Source organism: Hemitrygon akajei, chromosome 25 (assembly GCF_048418815.1).
Source record: "Hemitrygon akajei chromosome 25, sHemAka1.3, whole genome shotgun sequence".
Lineage (NCBI taxonomy): Eukaryota > Metazoa > Chordata > Chondrichthyes > Myliobatiformes > Dasyatidae > Hemitrygon > Hemitrygon akajei.
The window spans coordinates 40,812,062-40,829,786 of NC_133148.1; the positions used below are offsets into that span (position 1 = coordinate 40,812,062).

The 17,725-nt window shown below is 43.0% G+C and overlaps 1 protein-coding gene and 1 long non-coding RNA gene across 7 annotated transcripts in view; one reads left to right on the top strand and one right to left on the bottom strand.

Moving 5' to 3' along the window:
- Nucleotides 1-9,411, top strand: part of LOC140716552 (uncharacterized) — a 34,766-nt gene extending 25,355 nt beyond the window's left edge. The window contains exons 3-5 of one of the 3 annotated variants that reach the window (XR_012096315.1): nucleotides 2,396-2,852; nucleotides 6,729-6,827; nucleotides 7,809-9,411. This is a non-coding gene — a long non-coding RNA (uncharacterized lncRNA). Of the gene's footprint in view, nucleotides 1-2,395; nucleotides 2,853-6,728; nucleotides 7,703-7,808 lie in introns of those variants that run through there. The other 2 variants (XR_012096314.1, XR_012096313.1) reach the window with 2 other exon arrangements.
- Nucleotides 1-17,725, bottom strand: part of meiosin (meiosis initiator) — a 108,187-nt gene that overhangs the window by 33,228 nt on the left and 57,234 nt on the right. For all 4 annotated transcript variants that reach the window (XM_073029373.1, XM_073029371.1, XM_073029374.1 and 1 more), the window contains 2 exons: nucleotides 7,778-7,921; nucleotides 281-402 (listed from right to left, as the gene is read on the bottom strand). In XM_073029373.1, the coding sequence (XP_072885474.1) occupies nucleotides 281-402; nucleotides 7,778-7,921 (266 nt within the window). The remainder of the gene's footprint in view (nucleotides 1-280; nucleotides 403-7,777; nucleotides 7,922-17,725) is intronic.

Consider the following 17,725-nt stretch of genomic DNA (forward strand, 5'->3'; position numbering starts at 1 on the left):
GCATCTTATGTTCCTGGACAGGTAGATAAAGGAGTCTTCTTCCCTTCACCAAAATATACCCGTACTCTATCAAAACTACATTCAACTCCCAATTATGAGAGGAACAACAAATCAGCCATGACAGAATGGGCCAAATGGCCTAATTCTGCTCGCATCATTATGGTCTTATGGTTTCAGACACCGTTACTGGGGATGGAAAGGGCTGGAGAACACACATGAACATACAGAAGAAATTTGATTAAAACATCTACATTCTATGCGAACTTCACAGGTTGAATACCTTTAAAGGAGCATTCCAGTAACTGCTGGGTAATTGCTGGGTTTGACAGACATTCGAGTGCTTCGAGTCTCCAGGCTTGGTCACAGGGAACTCTGGGCTAAGGCACACCATTCCAAATAAGGCTGCAAGGATGAAAGTACACGTTTGTGTCATTGCATTTTCAGTTTGTTTGTCAGTGTGAAACTTACAAATGAATGGCAAATGGATAAAAAGAAAACTGCAGTTGTCATCAATCACAAAATCCTTTCCCATCAACACTCAGCCCAGGATTCTACTCAAATTCCAAGGCCTTGGATTTGCAACTTACTGACTCAGAGGTGAGAGTACTATAATTAAGCTGTGTCACATATCTACTGGAAAATCCAGACCTGAGTAAAGGGTGGGTTATTGAAACTGTCATGCCTGCAATACGGTTTCATGGAGCAGCATAACTTTAACGAAAACATTAAAATGGGGGGGGGGGGGCACTAATCTAATTTGTTATCAAAGCACATATATGTCACCATATACTACCCTGAGATTTATTTTCTTGTGGGCATTCACTGCACAACAGAGAAATATATTTGGAAAATGTGTAGTTCAAGTGGTTGACAGTTGGGTTGAGCTGTTCTCTGATCTTGGTGATTTAATTGCAAGTGTTTTGTCACCATACCAGGAGACATTATCAGCGCACTGTTAATCATGATGTGTCTTCCGAATGCTTGGCCTTTATATACTTATCAATCAGCTGACTGATCATCATTATGGAAACTCAGTTGTGATGTAGGGAGGGAATTTCATCGCCAATTGGTTCTGTCGTGAGCTGGGTGTGTTGTACTCTGGAATTTTGCCTGCAATGGCTCATAAATAGGATCAAGGTCTGCATATCTGCTTACAGAATTGTTCGCGGAAAGCCATCTTCTAGGAATTCTCTTGCATGTTCACTTGCGCCATGAGAAATACAATAAAATCAATGGAAAAAAGGCAGAAAGACTGACAGACAATCAATGTGCAAAGAACATACTATGCCAATGAAAACTAAATAAGTAAATGAATAATACTGAGAATCAGCTGCCGTGTGCAATGCTGACTATTCATCAGATCACCCTCTGTCTTCTGTGTAGTAACACTGCCTTGAAAGCAGCAACATCCAAAGGATGCAATGGTGTAGGGCAGCCCACCACTGTCTTCCCTGAGATAGCAATTAAAATGTCAATCTTGCCTGTCGCCTGCAAAAGTAACTTGAAATGTTATCTGTCAGTGTATGTTTAGCAGTTGTTAGCATTCTATCAGAACAATCATCATGAGAATCAGGTTTATTATCACCAGCATGTGACATGAAGTTTCTTAACTTAGCAGCAGCAGTTCAATGCAATATATAATACAGAAGAGAAATAAATAAATAAATAAATAAATAGATCACAGCATACGTATATTGAATAGATTAAAGAAACATGCAAAAAACAGAAATACTGCATATTAAGAAAAAGTGAGATAGTGTCCAAAGATTCAATGTCCATTTAGGAATCGGATGGCAGAGGGGAAGAAGCTGTTCCTGAATCGCTGAGTGTGTGCCTTCAGGCTTCTGTATCTCCTACCTGGTGGTAACAGTGAGAAAAGGGCATGCCCTGGGTGCTGGGGGTCCTTAATAATGGACGCTGCCTTTCTGAGACACCACTCCCTGAAGATGTCCTGGGTTCTTTGTAGGCTAGTACCCAAGATGGAACTGACTAAATTTACAACCTTCTGCAGCTTCTTTCAGTCTTGTGCAGTAGCCCCCCCAACCCCCATATCAGACAGTGATGCAGCCTGTCAGAATTCTCTCCACTTTACATGGAGTTTTTGAGCGTATTTGTTGACAAGCCAAATCTCTTCAAATTCCTAATGAAGTATAACCGCTACCTTGCCTTCCTTATAACTACATCGAATGTTGGGACTAGGTTAGATCCTCAGAGATCTTGACACCCAGGAACCTGAAGCTGCTCACTCACTCCACTTCTTCCCTTACTAGAATGAGCTAGGGGTCAAAATGGGAAAATTCAAATTGTCAGCATCAACAGATGTGTTCAAAGTAAATTTATTATCAAAGTATGTATATGTCATTATATACTTACACTGAGATTCATTTTCTTGCAGGCATTCACAGTAGAACAAAGAAGTACATTAGAATCCATGAAAAACTACACACAAATAAAGACTGACAAACAACCATTACGCAAAAGAAAGCAAACTGTGCAACTACAAAACAAGTGAAATAATACTGAGAACTTGAGTTGTAGAGTCCTTGAAAGTGAGTCCATAGGTTGTGGAATCAATTCAGAGTTGTGGTGAGTGAAGTTATCCACACTGGTTCAGGAGCCTGATGTGTTGAATCAGTTCAGTATTGGGCTGAGTGAAATTATCTACGCTAGTTCAGGAGCCTGATGTTTGATGGGTAATAACTGTATTTCACTTGTTCTATTGCAAACTCTAGTCCCATGTTAGACTGCTCCCTCAAGCCTCAGTGACGGGAAGGGGATGTAGTATCTTGTCAGTTGAATCAGATCCCCAGAACGTGATGAAATCACCCATCGTCTCTGCAAATGTGTAATAGGTGAGTAATATCAAGTTAGTGGATTCATGGCTAGGAGTTTGAAATAGAATCTGTGCTCTGTGGGTCCAAGCCCATCACCAGACCTTTGATTGACAATCCAGTTCTGTGTAATTGATTTTTTTTAAATTTGAAAAATAATTTATTTTATAAACAAGAAATAAAACCGGTACATCTTTTCTACGTTCACTATACACTGACATAACATTTTCTCTTTAGATGATGAACTTGTGCAGCACGGTAGGGAAGCAGTTAGCATAACGTGTTACAGTTCAGGGTTCAATTCCCGCCACTCTTAGCAATTTGTACATTCTCCCATGATCATGTTTCTTCTGGGTGCACTGGTATCCTTCCACACTCCAAAGAGATATGGAATAGGGATAGTAAAATGTGGGCATGCTGTGTTGATGCCAGAAGTGTGGAAACACTTGTGATCTATATGGGTTAGGGTTGGAAATTGTGGGCATGATGTGTTGATGCCAGAGGGGTGGTGACACTTGTGCTCTGTATGGGTTAGGGTTGGAAACCGTGGGCATGCTGTGTTGATGCCAGAGGGGTGGAAACACTTGTGCTCTGTACTGGTTAGGGTTGGAAATTGTGGGCATGATGTGTTGATGCCAGAGGGGTGGTGACACTTGTGCTCTGTATGGGTTAGGGTTGGAAATTGTGGGCATGATGTGTTGATGCCAGAGGGGTGGTGACACTTGTGCTCTGTATGGGTTAGGGTTGGAAATTGTGGGCATGATGTGTTGATGCCAGAGGGGTGGTGACACTTGTGCTCTGTATGGGTTAGGGTTGGAAATTGTGGGCATGATGTGTTGATGCCAGAAGTGTGGAAACACTTGTGATCTATATGGGTTAGGGTTGGAAACCGTGGGCATGCTGTGTTGATGCCAGAGGGGTGGAAACACTTGTGCTCTGTACTGGTTAGGGTTGGAAATTGTGGGCATGCTGTGTTGATGCCAGAGGCGTGGTGACACTTGTGATCTGTACTGGTTAGGGTTGGAAATTGTGGGCATGCTGTGTTGATGCCAGAGGGGTGGAAACACTTGTGCTCTGTACTGGTTAGGGTTGGAAATTGTGGGCATGCTGTGTTGATGCCAGAGGCGTGGTGACACTTGTGTGCAGTCCCCAGCCTGAAGGATAATAACTGAACATGGTGGTGTTTGTTCGGTCTTCTCCATCTGCAAGTCACACAACCAAATGACCAGATATCACAAGATATCTCAGCTAACTGAAGAAGTTGACAGATTTTCCTTTGTACCTGTAATGTTCTCAAACTGTGAGAAAATATACCTCTTGACCCTTTCTCTGACCAAAAGTGTTGTTTGATACTTAAACACATAGTGTTATAGGAAACAGACATCATAGCATATGCTAATTAGTAAACTTTAATTAAACCACTGCTAGGTTTGGGTCTCAGTTTCACTTCATGTGGAAATTACCAGTGGAAAAGTTAAATTGCAACCCGCTTGGTTGTCTAATGCAATAGGTGGTCCAGTTGCACAGCTAGTTTCTGTTTGCATTTGCAAGAGGAAGTCCAAATTAACAGTGACTGAGGGTCTAATGCATAGGAGTTAGATACCGAGAGACATTTTGAGAGACCAGAAGCAAGTATTTTTGTGGCCTTCTGCTGCTGTAGCATATCCACTTCAAGGTTTGATGTGTTGTGCTTTTAGAGATGCTCGTCTGCACACCACTGTTGTAACATATGGTCATACTGTCGCCTTCTTGTCAGTTTGAATCAGTCTGGTCATTCTCCTCTGACCTCTCTCAGTAATAAGGCGTTTTCCTTCACAGAACTGCCACTCACACGATGTTTTATGCTCTTTGAACCATTCTCTGTAAACTCCAGAGACTGTTGTGCATGAAAATCCCAGGAGGTCAGCAGTTTCTGAGATACTCAAACCGCCCCATCTGGCACCAACAATCATTCCACGGTCAAAGTCACTTAGATCACATTTTTCCCCATTCTTATGTTTGGTCTGAACAACAGGTGAGCTTCTTGACCATGTCTGCATGCTTTTATGCATTGAGTTGCTGCCACATGATTGGATATCTGCATTAAGGAGCAGGTGTACAGGTATACTGAATAAAGTAGCCACTGAGTATAAATTGTAAAGGCACAAAATGTCCGATTCTGGGTGGTTGGATTTCAACACTGCATGAACTGTTGCTCAAAAGTCAGTTCACATCATAAAACACGGAATAAAAGATGTTGTAATGACTTTTGTGGTACAATTTCCGCTTTGTGGTTTCCGAGTTGACAGATATTGCTGCTAGGGTCAGTAAAGCAGCCAATGTCACTGAACACAGGATGGGTTTGGAAATTGGGGTGGTGGGGAAGGGAAACCTTACAAACCCAACCATTACAAAGTACAAATCTAAAAATACAGAAGATGTAGAAATCTCTAATACAGAAGGTCTGTTGAAGGGTCCCCAAACTGAAACTTCTTTTTCCTCAGGGGATTACAAAGGCACAACAGTGGCTTACTTCATTATGAGTTTGAGGGCATTCCATGTTACCAAAGATTCTATCAAATTCCTACGTACCACAGAGAGCATTCCAACTGGTTTCATTGCTGTCTCATATGGAGGGATTACCATACAGAATTGGAAACAGCTGCAGAAGGTTGTAAAGTCAACCAGCTTCGTCATGGGCACTAGCCTCCCCAGCATCAATGACATCTACAAAGGGCAATGCCTCAAAAAGGTGACATTCATCATTAAGGACTCCAATCACCCAGGACATTGGGGAGGTGGTGCAGGAGCTTGAAGATGTGCACCCATTTCTTTAGGAACAGTTTCAAAACTTCAGCTAAGTTCAAATTATTATTATCATCAAAGTTCATATATGTCACTATATACAACTCTGAGACTCTTTTAGCAGGCATTCACAGTAAATACGAAGAAGCACAATAGAATGAATGAAAACCCACACACAACAAGATGGACAATCAACCAATGTGCAAAAGACAACAAACTACGCAAATATAAAAAGAAGAAAAAAAGAAATAAAATATAAACACGAGAAAGTCGGCAGACACTGGAAACCAAGAGCAATACACATAAAACACTGAAGGAACTCAGCAGGTTAGGCATCATCTATGGAAATGAATAAACAGTTGACGTTTTGGGCCAAGACCCTTCATCAGGACTCACACCAGCAGGTTCAACAAAATAAACAAAAAGTAGTAAACAAACAAAATAATAATAATCAATAAAATAAATAAGCAATAAATATCAAAAACATGAGATGAAGAGTCCTTGAAAGTGAGTCCATAGGTTATTCAGTGTTGGGGTGAGTGAAGTTATCTCCTCTGGTTCAGGAGCCTGATGGCTGAGGGGTAATAACTGTTCCTGAACTTTGTGTTATGGGTCCTAAGGGTCCTGTACTTCCTTCCTGATGGCAGCAGCAAGAAGAGAGCTTAGCCTGATTCGCAGGAATCCATAATGATGAATGCTGCTTTCCTGTGACCACGCTCCTTGTAGATGTGCTCAGTGGTGGGGAGGGCTTTACTTGTGATGGTAAGTGGCTGCCCCAATTAATTGACGGTGTGGATTCCAGTTAATCGAGGCAGCCGCTTATTTGGGACAACTCTTCAAGAACAAAAACTAATCGAGAAAGTAGCTGAGATTCCCTTTATTTATTTGGGACACTATGCTGCTTAATTGGGACAATTGACTGTTACTGAAGTTTCTAACTAGCGTCAGATGTGTGCACTTGTGTGGCTGTTGGACACTACACTGTGCTTAGAGTTAACGGTTTTTAAATAGTGTCAGTTATGTGCACTTGCGTTCAAAAAACAGTTATATTTGTCATTGATGTTGGTGAGAAATGAGCAGGAACGCAATTCATATCTGTTTTGCTCACTGCAGTTTCATGCATTCAGGCCTGGAGATGTCAGAAATGGCCGGGAGTGAAAATGAAATGAATTTCACGACTTCAACAAGTTAGGACCTATGAAGAATTTGAAGGTATCGACAATCAGCTTTGAGTGTTACAATGAAATTGAAGATTTGGAGGATGCAAACATCAGTAGTATTGTATAAAGGTAGTCCATTATCTACGCTAGGTATTGGCACTGATTTTGTTCACTTCCAGTCAATCAAAAGGATGTGACAGAGTACATTGGGTGAATTCCTCTGTCAATAACTAATACACAGTTTTATAGTACTGTCGTAGTATTGGCAGTGTTCTAATTTGTTCAGTATTTCACTTAAATACAAATTTGTTACTCAGTTAAACAATAGCTTGTTCTTTATACCTTGCTACTATTTTTATGAAACTTCAGATAATTGGGGCAGCCATTTAATTGGGCTGAAATGTACTGGTCCAAATGCCCTCCCAATTAACTGGAATCCATTCTCCACTGCATATTGATACAGTTACAAAGAAGGCACAACTGCGGCTATATTTCATTAGGAGTTTGAGGAAATGTGGTATGTCACTAAAGACACTTGCAAATTCTACAGATATACTGTGGAGAGCATTCTAACTGGCTGCATCACTTCCTGGTATGAGGGGGACCACTGCACAGGATTGAAATAAGCTCACAGTACATTTATTATCGAAGTCTATATGCTGTACGCAGCCCTGAGATTTATCTTTCCACAGACAGCCATGAAGGAAGAAAAACATGTAACCTGTTCAAAAATATATATTATTTGAATGATTCCGGTTAATTAGGATACATCAGGCCAAAACATTTTAGGCCAATCAAGTGGTGTCCCAATTAGCTGAATGAAAATACATATATTTCTTATTGTAATTTGTAGTGATATGAATTGCACTGTATTGCTGCAGCAAAACAACAAATTTCATGGCATATTCCAGTGACATTAAACCTGATTCTGGGCTGCTCAACCTGTTGTGTGTTCCGGCATCTTCTGTTTTTATTCCCAGCAACTACTGTATGTCCTATTACCTTGAGTCAGGTTTTCCTTTCCGTCTTGCAGAAGTTGAATGTGCCGTCCCGGAGATGAAAAGAGAGAAGGACTCAAGCCAAGTGAAGTCTGAAGCCCTGATGTCGTTAGAGAGTCACTGACTGGAGAATGAACTTCTGCTGCTCCTGTGCAAGAGGTTTAGATTGATCAGAATGTGCCAAAAAAATCCCCAAATTGAAGAAGATTATGCAGCATGATACTTAGCAAATAACTATACTGGACTTTACCATCGATAAATATAGGATGGCACAGTATCATAGTGGTTAGAACAACGTTTACAGTACATTCAGTACAGGATTCAATTCCCACCGCTGCCTGTAAGGAATTTGTATTTCTGCCCGTGACTGTATGGGTTCCTCCAGGGGCTCCAGTTTCTTCCCACAGTCCAAAGATGTGCTGATAGGTTAATTGGTCATTGTAAATTGTCTCTTGATTGGGCTAAGGGTGGAAGGGGCTGCTCAGCGCTGTATCACAATAAATGAAAAATATAAAGACCATAAGACCATAAAATATAGGAGCAGAATTAGGCCATTTGGCCCATCAGGTCTGCTCCGCCATTTCATCATGACTGATCCAATTTTTCTCTCAACCCAATCTCTTGCCTTCTCCCCATATCCCTTCAAGTCCTGACCAATCAATAATATAGCAAACTCTGCCTTAAATATACATACAGACTTGGCCCTCACAACCACCTGTGGCAAAGAATTCGACAGATTCACCACTCTTAGCTTAAAGAAATTCCTCCTCATCTCCGTTCTAAAAGGACACCCTTCTATTATGAGACTGTGTCCTCTGGCCTTAGACTCTCCCACCAGAGGAAACATCCTCTCCACATCCAACTCTATCAAGGCCTTTCAACATTCCATAGGGCTCAGTGAGGTCACCCCTCATTCTTCTGAATTCTAGTAATACATGCCCAGAGCCATCAAACGCTCTTCATATGACAAGCCATTCAATCCTGGAATCATTTTCATGAACCTCCTTTGAATCCTCTCCAGTTTCAGCACATCCTTTCTTATCCTTATGAGGGGCCCAAACCTGCTCACAATACTCCAGGTGAAGCCTCACCAGTGCTTTATGAAGTCTCAACATTACATACTTGCTTTTATATTCTAGTCCTCTTGAAAAGAATGCTTACATTGCATTTGTCTTCCTCACCACAGTCTCAACCTGCAAATTAACCTTTAGGGAATCCTGCATAAGGACTCTCAAGTCCCTTTGCACCTCTGTTTTTTTTTGTATTTTCTCTCCATTTAGAAAATAGGCAACCCTTTCATTTCTCTTACCAAAGTGCATGACCGTACACTTCCCAACACTGTATTTCGTCTGCCATTTCTTTGCTCATTCTCCTAATCTGTCTATGTCCTTCTGCAGTCTCCACCTATCTTCATATTGTTTGCAAACTTTGCAACAAAGCCATCAACTCCAACATCCAAATCATTGACATATAACATAAAAAGGATCGGTCCCAACACAGACCCCTTTGGAACATCACTGGTCACTGGCAGCCAACCAGAAAAGGCTCCCTTCATTTCCACTCTTTGCCTGCTGCCAATCAGCCACTGCTTTATCCATGCTAGAATCTTTCCTGTAATACCATGGGTTTGTAGCTTGTTAAGCAGCCTCACTCATGTGTGGCACCTTGTCAAAGGCCTTCTGAAAATCTAAGTACACAACATCAACTGATTCTCCTTTGTTTATCTTGCTTGTTATTTCTTCAAAGAATTCCAACAGATTTGTCAGGCAAGATTTTCCATTGAGGAAACCATGCAGTTTCAAGCATTCAGGCTTGGAGATGCCAGAAATAGCCGGGAGTGAAAATGAAATGAATTTCACAACTTCAACAAGTTAGGACCTATGAAAAATTTGAAGGTATCGACAATCAACTTTAGCGTTACAATGAAATTGAAGATTTGGAGGATGCAAACATCAGTAGCATTGCATAAAGATAGTCCATTATCTACGATAGGTGTTGGCACTGATTTTGTTCATTTACAGTCAATCAAAAGGATGTGGCAGGGTACACTGGATGAATTCCTATGTCAATAACTAATACACAGTTTTATCAAACTGTGTTTGTGCCTGTCCTGTGCCTCCAAGAACCCCGAGATCTCATCCTTAATAATCAACTCCAACATCTTCCCAACAACTGACATCAGACTAACTGGCCTAGTTTCCTTTCTTCTGCCTCTCTCCTTTCTTGAAGAGTGGAGTGACACTTTCAATTTTCCAGTCTTCCAGAACCACTCCAGAATCTAGTGATTCTTGAAAAGTCGTTACTAATGCCTCCACAATATCTTCAGCCACTTCTTTCAGAACCCTGGGGTGTACCAACTGGTTCCGGTGACTTATCTATCTTCAGACCTTTGTTTTCCAAGAACCTTCTGTCTAGTTCTGGTAACTTTACACACTTCATCCTTCCTGACACCGGAAACTTCCACCATACTGCTAGTTCTTCCACAGTGAAAAGTGATGCAAAATATTTATTCAGTTCGTCCACTGTTTCCTTGTCCCCCATTATTAACTCTCTAGCATTGTTTTCCAGCTGTCTGATATCTACTCTCACCTCTCTTTTACACTTTATGTATCTGAAGAAACTTCTGGTATCCTCTTTAATATTATTGGCTAGCTTACTTTCGTATTCCATCATTACTTTCTTAATGACTTTTTCAGTTGCCTTCTGTTGGTTTTTAAAAGCTTCTCAATCCTCTAACACTAATCTTTGCTCTATTATAAGCCTTCTCTTTGGCTTTTATGTTGGCTTTGACTTCTCGTTAGCCATAGCTGTGCTCCTTTGGATTACTTCTTCCTCTTTGGGATGTATATATTCTGTGCCTTCTGAATTGCTTTCAGAAATTCCAGCCATCGCTGCTCTGCCATCATCCCTGCCAGTGTTCTTTTCCAATCAATTCTGCCAACTCTCTCTCATGCCTCTGTAATTCCCTTTACTCCACTGTAATACTGAAACATCTGACTTTAGCTTCTCCTTCTCAAATTTCAGGGTGACTTCGACCATATTATAATCACTTGCTCCGAAGGGTTCTTTTAACTTAAGCTCTCTAGTCAATTCTAGTTCACTGCACAACACCCAATCCAGAATAGCTGATCAACCACTAGAGGATCAAAAAAGCCATCTCGGAGGCACTCTAGAAATTCCTCCCCCTGTAATCAAGCACCATTATTATTTTCCCAATCAACCTGCATATTGAAGTCAGCCAAGACTGTTGTAAAATTACCCTTTTGGCATGCATTTTTTAATCTCTCATTGTAATCTGTAGGCCACATCCTTTCTACTGTTTGAGAGTCTGTATACAACTCCAATCAGGGTCTTTTTACCCTTGCAGTTCCTCAGCTCTACCCACAATGTTTTCACACCTTCCAACACTATGTCACCCTTTTCTAATGAATTGATTTCATTTTTTACCAACAGAGCAACTCTGCCTTTCTGCCTATCCTTTCGGTACAATGTATATCCTTGGACATTCAGCTCCAACTATAATCTTTCAGCCATAATTATGCCTACAATATCATACCTGCCAATCTACAACTGTGCTGCAGGTTCATCTGCCTTATTCCGTGCACCCTGTTTATTCAGATACAACACCTTCAGTCCTGTATTTACTCTTTTCAATTTTGCCACACCACGCTCAACTTTTTGTTTCCTTATTTTTGTTTGAGGTCTCACCAAGATCTGCCTGCACAACCTCTCCACTAACTGCTTTTCATCCCCTGGTTTTCAACCCCCTGCAACTCTAGTTTAAACCCCACCGTGCAACATTAACGAACTTTCCTGCTAGGGTACCAGTCCCCCTCCAGTTCGGGTGCAAACAGTCCCTTCTGTACAGGTCCCACCTTCCCTGGAAGAGAGCCTAATGATCCAAAAACCTTATGCCCTCCCATCTATACCAACTCCTTAGCCACATATGCAAACAAAGGAGTCGCCATTATATCTTTCTAGTTCTGGCCTCACTAGCAGGTGGCACAGGTAGCAATCCTGAGAACACAGTCGAGGAGGTCCTGCTCTTTTGCTAAGCACCTAACTCCCTGAACTCACAATGCAGAACCTTGTCACTCGCCCTACCCATGTTATTGGTACCTACACGGACCACAACTTCAGCCACCCACTTAGGAATGCTGAGTCTCAATCCGAGATATCCCAAACCCTGGTAACCAGGGGGCAACATACCACCCAGGAAACTCACTTTCACCCATGAATTCCCCTAACGAATCTCCTATCACCACAGCGTGCCTCTTCTTCCCCTTTCCCATCCGAGTCACAGAACCATACTTAGTGCCAGAGACCCAACCACTGTGACTTTCCTCTGTTGGGTCATTGGTTCCTCCGATGGTATCCAAAGTGATATGCCTATTGTTCAGGTGGATGGTCACAAGGGTACTCTGCACTGGCTCCTTAACTCCTTTCCCCTTCCTGACGGTCAAGTCAAGTCACTTTTATTGTCATTTTGGCCATAACTGCTGGTACAGTACATAGTAAAAATGAGACAACGTTTTTCAGGACCATGGTGTTACATGACACAATATAAAAAAAAACAGAGAAAGCTACACTAGACTACAGACCTACACTGGACTACATAAAGTGCACAAAAACAGTGCAGGCATTATAATAAATAATAAACAGGACAATAGGCCAAGGTGTCAGTCCAGGCTTCGGGTATTGAGGAGTCTGATAGCTTGGGGGAAGAAACTGTTACGTACTCTGGCTGTGAGAGCCCGAATGCTTCAGAGCCTTTTCCCAGATGGCAGGAGGGAGAAGAGATTGTATGAGGGGTGCATGGGGTCCTTCATAATGCTGTTTCCTTTGCGGATGCAGCGTGTAGTGTAAATGTCCGTGATGGCGGGAACAGAGACCCCAATGATCTTCTCAGCTGACCTCACTATCCGCTGCAGGGTCTTGCGATCCGAGATGGTGCAATTTCCGAACCAGGCAGTGATGCAGCTGCTCAGGATGCTCTCAATACAACCCCTGTAAAATGTGATGAGGATGGGGGGTGGGAGATAGACTTTCCTCAGCCTTCGCAGAAAGTAGAGACGCTGCTGGGCTTTCTTTGCTATGGAGCTGGTGTTGAGGGACCAGGTGAGATTCTCCATCAACTGAACACCAAGAAATTTGGTGCTCTTTACGATCTCTACCGGGGAGCCGTCGACGTTCAGCGGGGAGTGGTCGCTCTGTGCCCTCCTGAACAACCATCTCTTTTGTTTTGTTCACATTAAGAGACAGGTTGTTGGCTCTGCACCAGTCCATTAGCCGCTGTACCTCCTCTCTGTAAGCTGACTCGTCGTTCTTGCTGATGAGACCCACCACGGTCGTGTCATTGGCGAACTTGATGATGTGGTTCAAGCTGTGTGTTGCAGCACAGTCATGGGTCAGCAGAGTGAACAGCAGTGGACTGAGCACACAACCCTGGGGAGCCCCCGTGCTCAGTGTGATGGTGTTGGAGATGCTGCTCCTGATCCGGACAGACTGAGGTCTCCCAGTCTGGAAGTCTAGGATCCAGTTGCAAAGGGAGATGTTCAGGCCCAGTAGGCTCAGTTTTCCAATCAGTTGAGGGATGATTGTGTTGAATGCTGAACTGAAGTCTATGAACAGCATCCGAACGTATGTGTCTTTTTTGTCCAGTGGGTTAGGGCCAGGTGGAGGGTGGTGGCAATGGCATCATCTGTTGAGTGGTTGGGACGGTACGCAAACTGCAGGGGGTCCAGTGAGGGGGGGCAGCAGGGTCTTGATATGCTCATGACGAGCCTCTCGAAACACTTCATGATGATGGATGTAAGTGCAATGGGACGGTAGTCATTTAGGCAGGACACTGAAGACTTCTTCGGCACGGGAACGATGGTGGCGGCCTTGAAGCACATTGCAATGGTGGTGCTGCTCAGGGAGATGTTGAAGATGTCAGTGAGAACATCTGCTAGCTGGTCTGCACATCCTCTGAGCACTCTACCAGGGATACCAGGTCACTCAGTTTCCTATGTCCTACACCTTGCTCTTACTAATCAATGCCAAATGGCGATAGGCCACTGGTCAAAGCTCTAATATGCTGCCAGAAACTGCTCCTGTCTTTTGTCCTCGGGCTTGAAATATTGATTACCTGCTTCCTCTTTATACATAGATGCTGTGCATTTTTGACAGATTAAATCTTCCATAACTTTGTGACTCGAGTTGCAAGGGAAGATTTGGTCTCATGTAGCTTTTGCAGTATCATTTAGTGCTAATTTGTTTATTTCCCTTATTTTACTTACCTCTCAATCACTGGCTCAGTCTGAGCTGGAAAGTCCCACTCCAGAGTCTAAGACTTGAGCTGACCTTCCTGTAGTCTAATGACAGATTATCTAGCCACTATCTCATTGCTCCTGTTACAGTACACTGTGTAGAAACTAGCTGTAGTGTCTACCACATTACTGAGTCAAAGGGGTGTACAGCTTGAACAGCCCATTCAACCCACTGCATCCATGCTGAGCAGTGGGCATCAGTCTGGACTAAAGATTACAGATCAATTTCATTTGCCAAATGTACATTGAAACATACAGTGAAATACATCAGATCAAATCAGTGAGGATTGTGCTGGGGTCAGCTGCAAGTGTCCGCACACTTCTGGTGCCAACAGAACATGCCCACAACTCACTTACCCAAACGCGAACAGAAGACCTTTGGAATGTGGGAGGAAACTGAAGCACCCACAGAAACCCATTAGGTCATGGGAAGAACACACAAGCTACTTACAGACTGTGCCAGGAATTGAACTCTGATGTTCCAATCAGATAATGGAGAGACTGTGGAGACAGATGTTGGTAAGACCTCAGATAAAGTCGGGAATCAACAGGTTGAGCATGGTGCAACTAACGTCCTGAGCTGTGAATATTTCAATGCAAGAGGTATCGTACGAAAGGCAGATGAGCTCAGGCCATGGTTCAACACCTGGTATTATGATAGTATAGCCATCAGTGAGACTTAGTTTCTGGAGGGGCAGAAATGACTGCTCAGTATTCTGGGATTCTGCTGTTTTAGATGTGACAGAGTGGGAGGGGTTAAAGGAGAAGGGGAGCATTACTAGTCAGGGAGAATGTCATGGAGGTGCTCAGTAAGGACAGATTAGAAAGTTCGCCTAATAAGGCATTATGGGTGGAACTGAGGAATAAAAAAGGTATGACCATGTTAATGGGGCTATATTACAGACCACCCAATAGTCCAAGGGATTTAGAGAGATCACAAACAGTTGCACGAAACGTAAGGGTGTTATGGTAGGTGATAAAAAGACACAAAGATAGGTATAGAGAGGTAGGTAGTGCTGAGGAAGCAATGTGATTGCAGAAGGACTTAGACCTAAACTGTAAAGGACTAGATAGGATAAAGCTTGTCAAATGTGTTCAGGCAAGTTTCCTTAACTAGTATGTAGAAGCCCCAACGAGTGTGCAATACTCAATCTGCTATTAGTGAATGAGGCAGGACAGGTGACAGAAATTTGTGTCGGGGAACACTTTGCATCATACGTCTGCAGGTTGAGATTCTAAATTGGAAAAAGGCCAATTTTGATGGTATCAGAAAGGATCTGGCAAGTGTGGATTGGGGCAGGATGTTTCTGGTAAAGGTGTACTTGGTAAGTGGGAGGCTCTCAGAAGCCAGATTTTGAGAGTACAAAGCTTGTACATGCCTATAAAAATAAAAGGTAAAGATAACAAGTTTAGAGAACTTTGGTTTTCAAGAGATATTGAGGCTCTGGTTAAGAAAAAGAAGAGGTGCATAGCAGGTATAGGCAGATAGGAAGAAATGAGGTGCTTATTGAATTGAATTTTGGTTTATTGTCATTTAGAAACCACAACTGCAATGCAGTTAAAAAATGAAACAACGTTCCTCCAGAATAATATCACAAAATAAAGCAAGCCGGTCTCAGCTTCGCAGACACAGCACACAATGAAAGCGCCGCTGGACCCAGCCTCGCAGACACAGCACACAGTGAAAGCACCCCGACCGCAGCGGACTCCGAGTCTGTCGAACCTCTGACCATCCCCTTTGGCACAGCCTCTCTGAGCACCATCCTCTGTCGAGCGCACTACAATGCCCCCGCCACTGGCCACCGGCAACACGACCCGGAGGACTGGGGGCCTGTTCTTCCCAGCAGAGACCCGGACCTCACAACAGCAGCAGCAACGAAGAAGGCCTTCCTGGAGACTTCCAGATGTTCCTCCATGCTCCCACATCCGTTTTTCATCAGATTAGGATTGTGCACAGCACCCCGCTTGACAAATAACAGATATCATCTCCGGAGAGGCCACTGCAAACTGCGTCGCAGCGCCATCTTGAAGTTAAGAAATATGTTAAGAAAGCAGTTATGTTGTATAAGAAATACAAGAGAACACTTAAGAAAGAAATCAGGAGGGCTAAAAGAAGGCATGAGTTTCCCCTGGCAGACAAAGTGAAGGAGAATCCTAAGGTATTCTACAGATATGTTAAGAGCAAAAGGATGGCAATGGACAATATTGGTCCTATGGAAGATCAGAATGGAGGAAAAAGAGATGGGGGAGATCTTAATTTTTTTTTGCATCTGCATTTACTCAGGATACAGACAAAGACTTGACAAGGTGTTCACTGCAGAAATTGCCAGGGCACTTCATAGGACAAACAAAGGTAAGTCTTACACACTGAGGAGTGCTGTAGAATAAAGGAATCTAGGAATGCAGGTACATAATTCATTGAAAGTGGTTTCATAGGTAGGTAAGATTGTAAAGAAAGCTTTTGGCACATTGGCCTTCATATATCAATGTATCGAGTACAGAAGATTGGATGTTATGTTGAAGTTGTTTAAAACATTGGTGAGGCCTAATTTGGAGTATTGTGTGCAGTTTTAGTCACCTGCCTGGAAGATTAAGGGGAGATTTGATAGAGGTACCCAAAATTATGAGGGGTATAGATAGGGTAAATACAATCAGGCTCTTTCCACTGAAGTTGGCTGGGATTACAACTAGAGGTCATGGGTTAAGGGTGGAAGGTGAAAAGTTTAAAGGGAAATAGGGGAATCTTCTTCACTCAGAGGGTGGCGAGTATGTGGAACAAGCTGTCAGCACAAGTAAAGCATGTGAGCTCATTTTCAATGTTGAAGAGAAGTTTGGATAGGTAGTTGGATGGTAGAGGTATGCAGGGCTATAGACCTGGTGGAGATCAATGGGAGTAGGCAGTTTAAATGGGGGTGGCACAGGCTAGATAGGCCGAACGGCCTGTTTCTGTGCTGTACTTTTCCATGACTCTACAACTCTGAGAATCGTCCTCCTGCAGGCAGCCATGACACAAAGAAACACCATGGAATCCGTTCAAGAAAACATCAAATACTCAATGCATGAAGAAAGAACAAGTTGCCCAAATGGCAAAAAGTAAGTGAACAACACATAGAATACCAGACAGTAGTATTAAGTTCAGTTCAGTCCCACGCCGCTCCACTAGACCACTGCAAGCCACAAGGACGTTCCTCACACACTGCTCCAAACCGCACTGATCGTCCGGATCGAACCGATCAGAAACAGCAAACTGAAGAGTAACCAGAATCCACAAACACATGCAATGTGAACCTCAAAGTCCCTGAAAACAAGTTCACAGTCTCCCTGATCAATTCTTGCAAACGTGGACCCCAAGATTCCTGCACTTTCCTCCAACAGCAGCTACAGAGAGGGAGAGGAAGATCAGTCAAACATAGGCAGCTGACGCTGAGCACTGGCCTGTCCTCCGCTCTCATCCTCATAGGCTTCAACCTTGATCATTGAGGTGTGATTGTGTAGCATGGACCCACTGGGCTGGAAGAGCCTGTTACCGTGCTATATCTCCAAGTAAATAAATGCTGTCTGTAAGGACTTTGTGCGTTCTCCCTGTGACTATATGAGTTTGCTCTGGTGCTCCCGTTTCCTTCCACATTCCAAAGACCTTT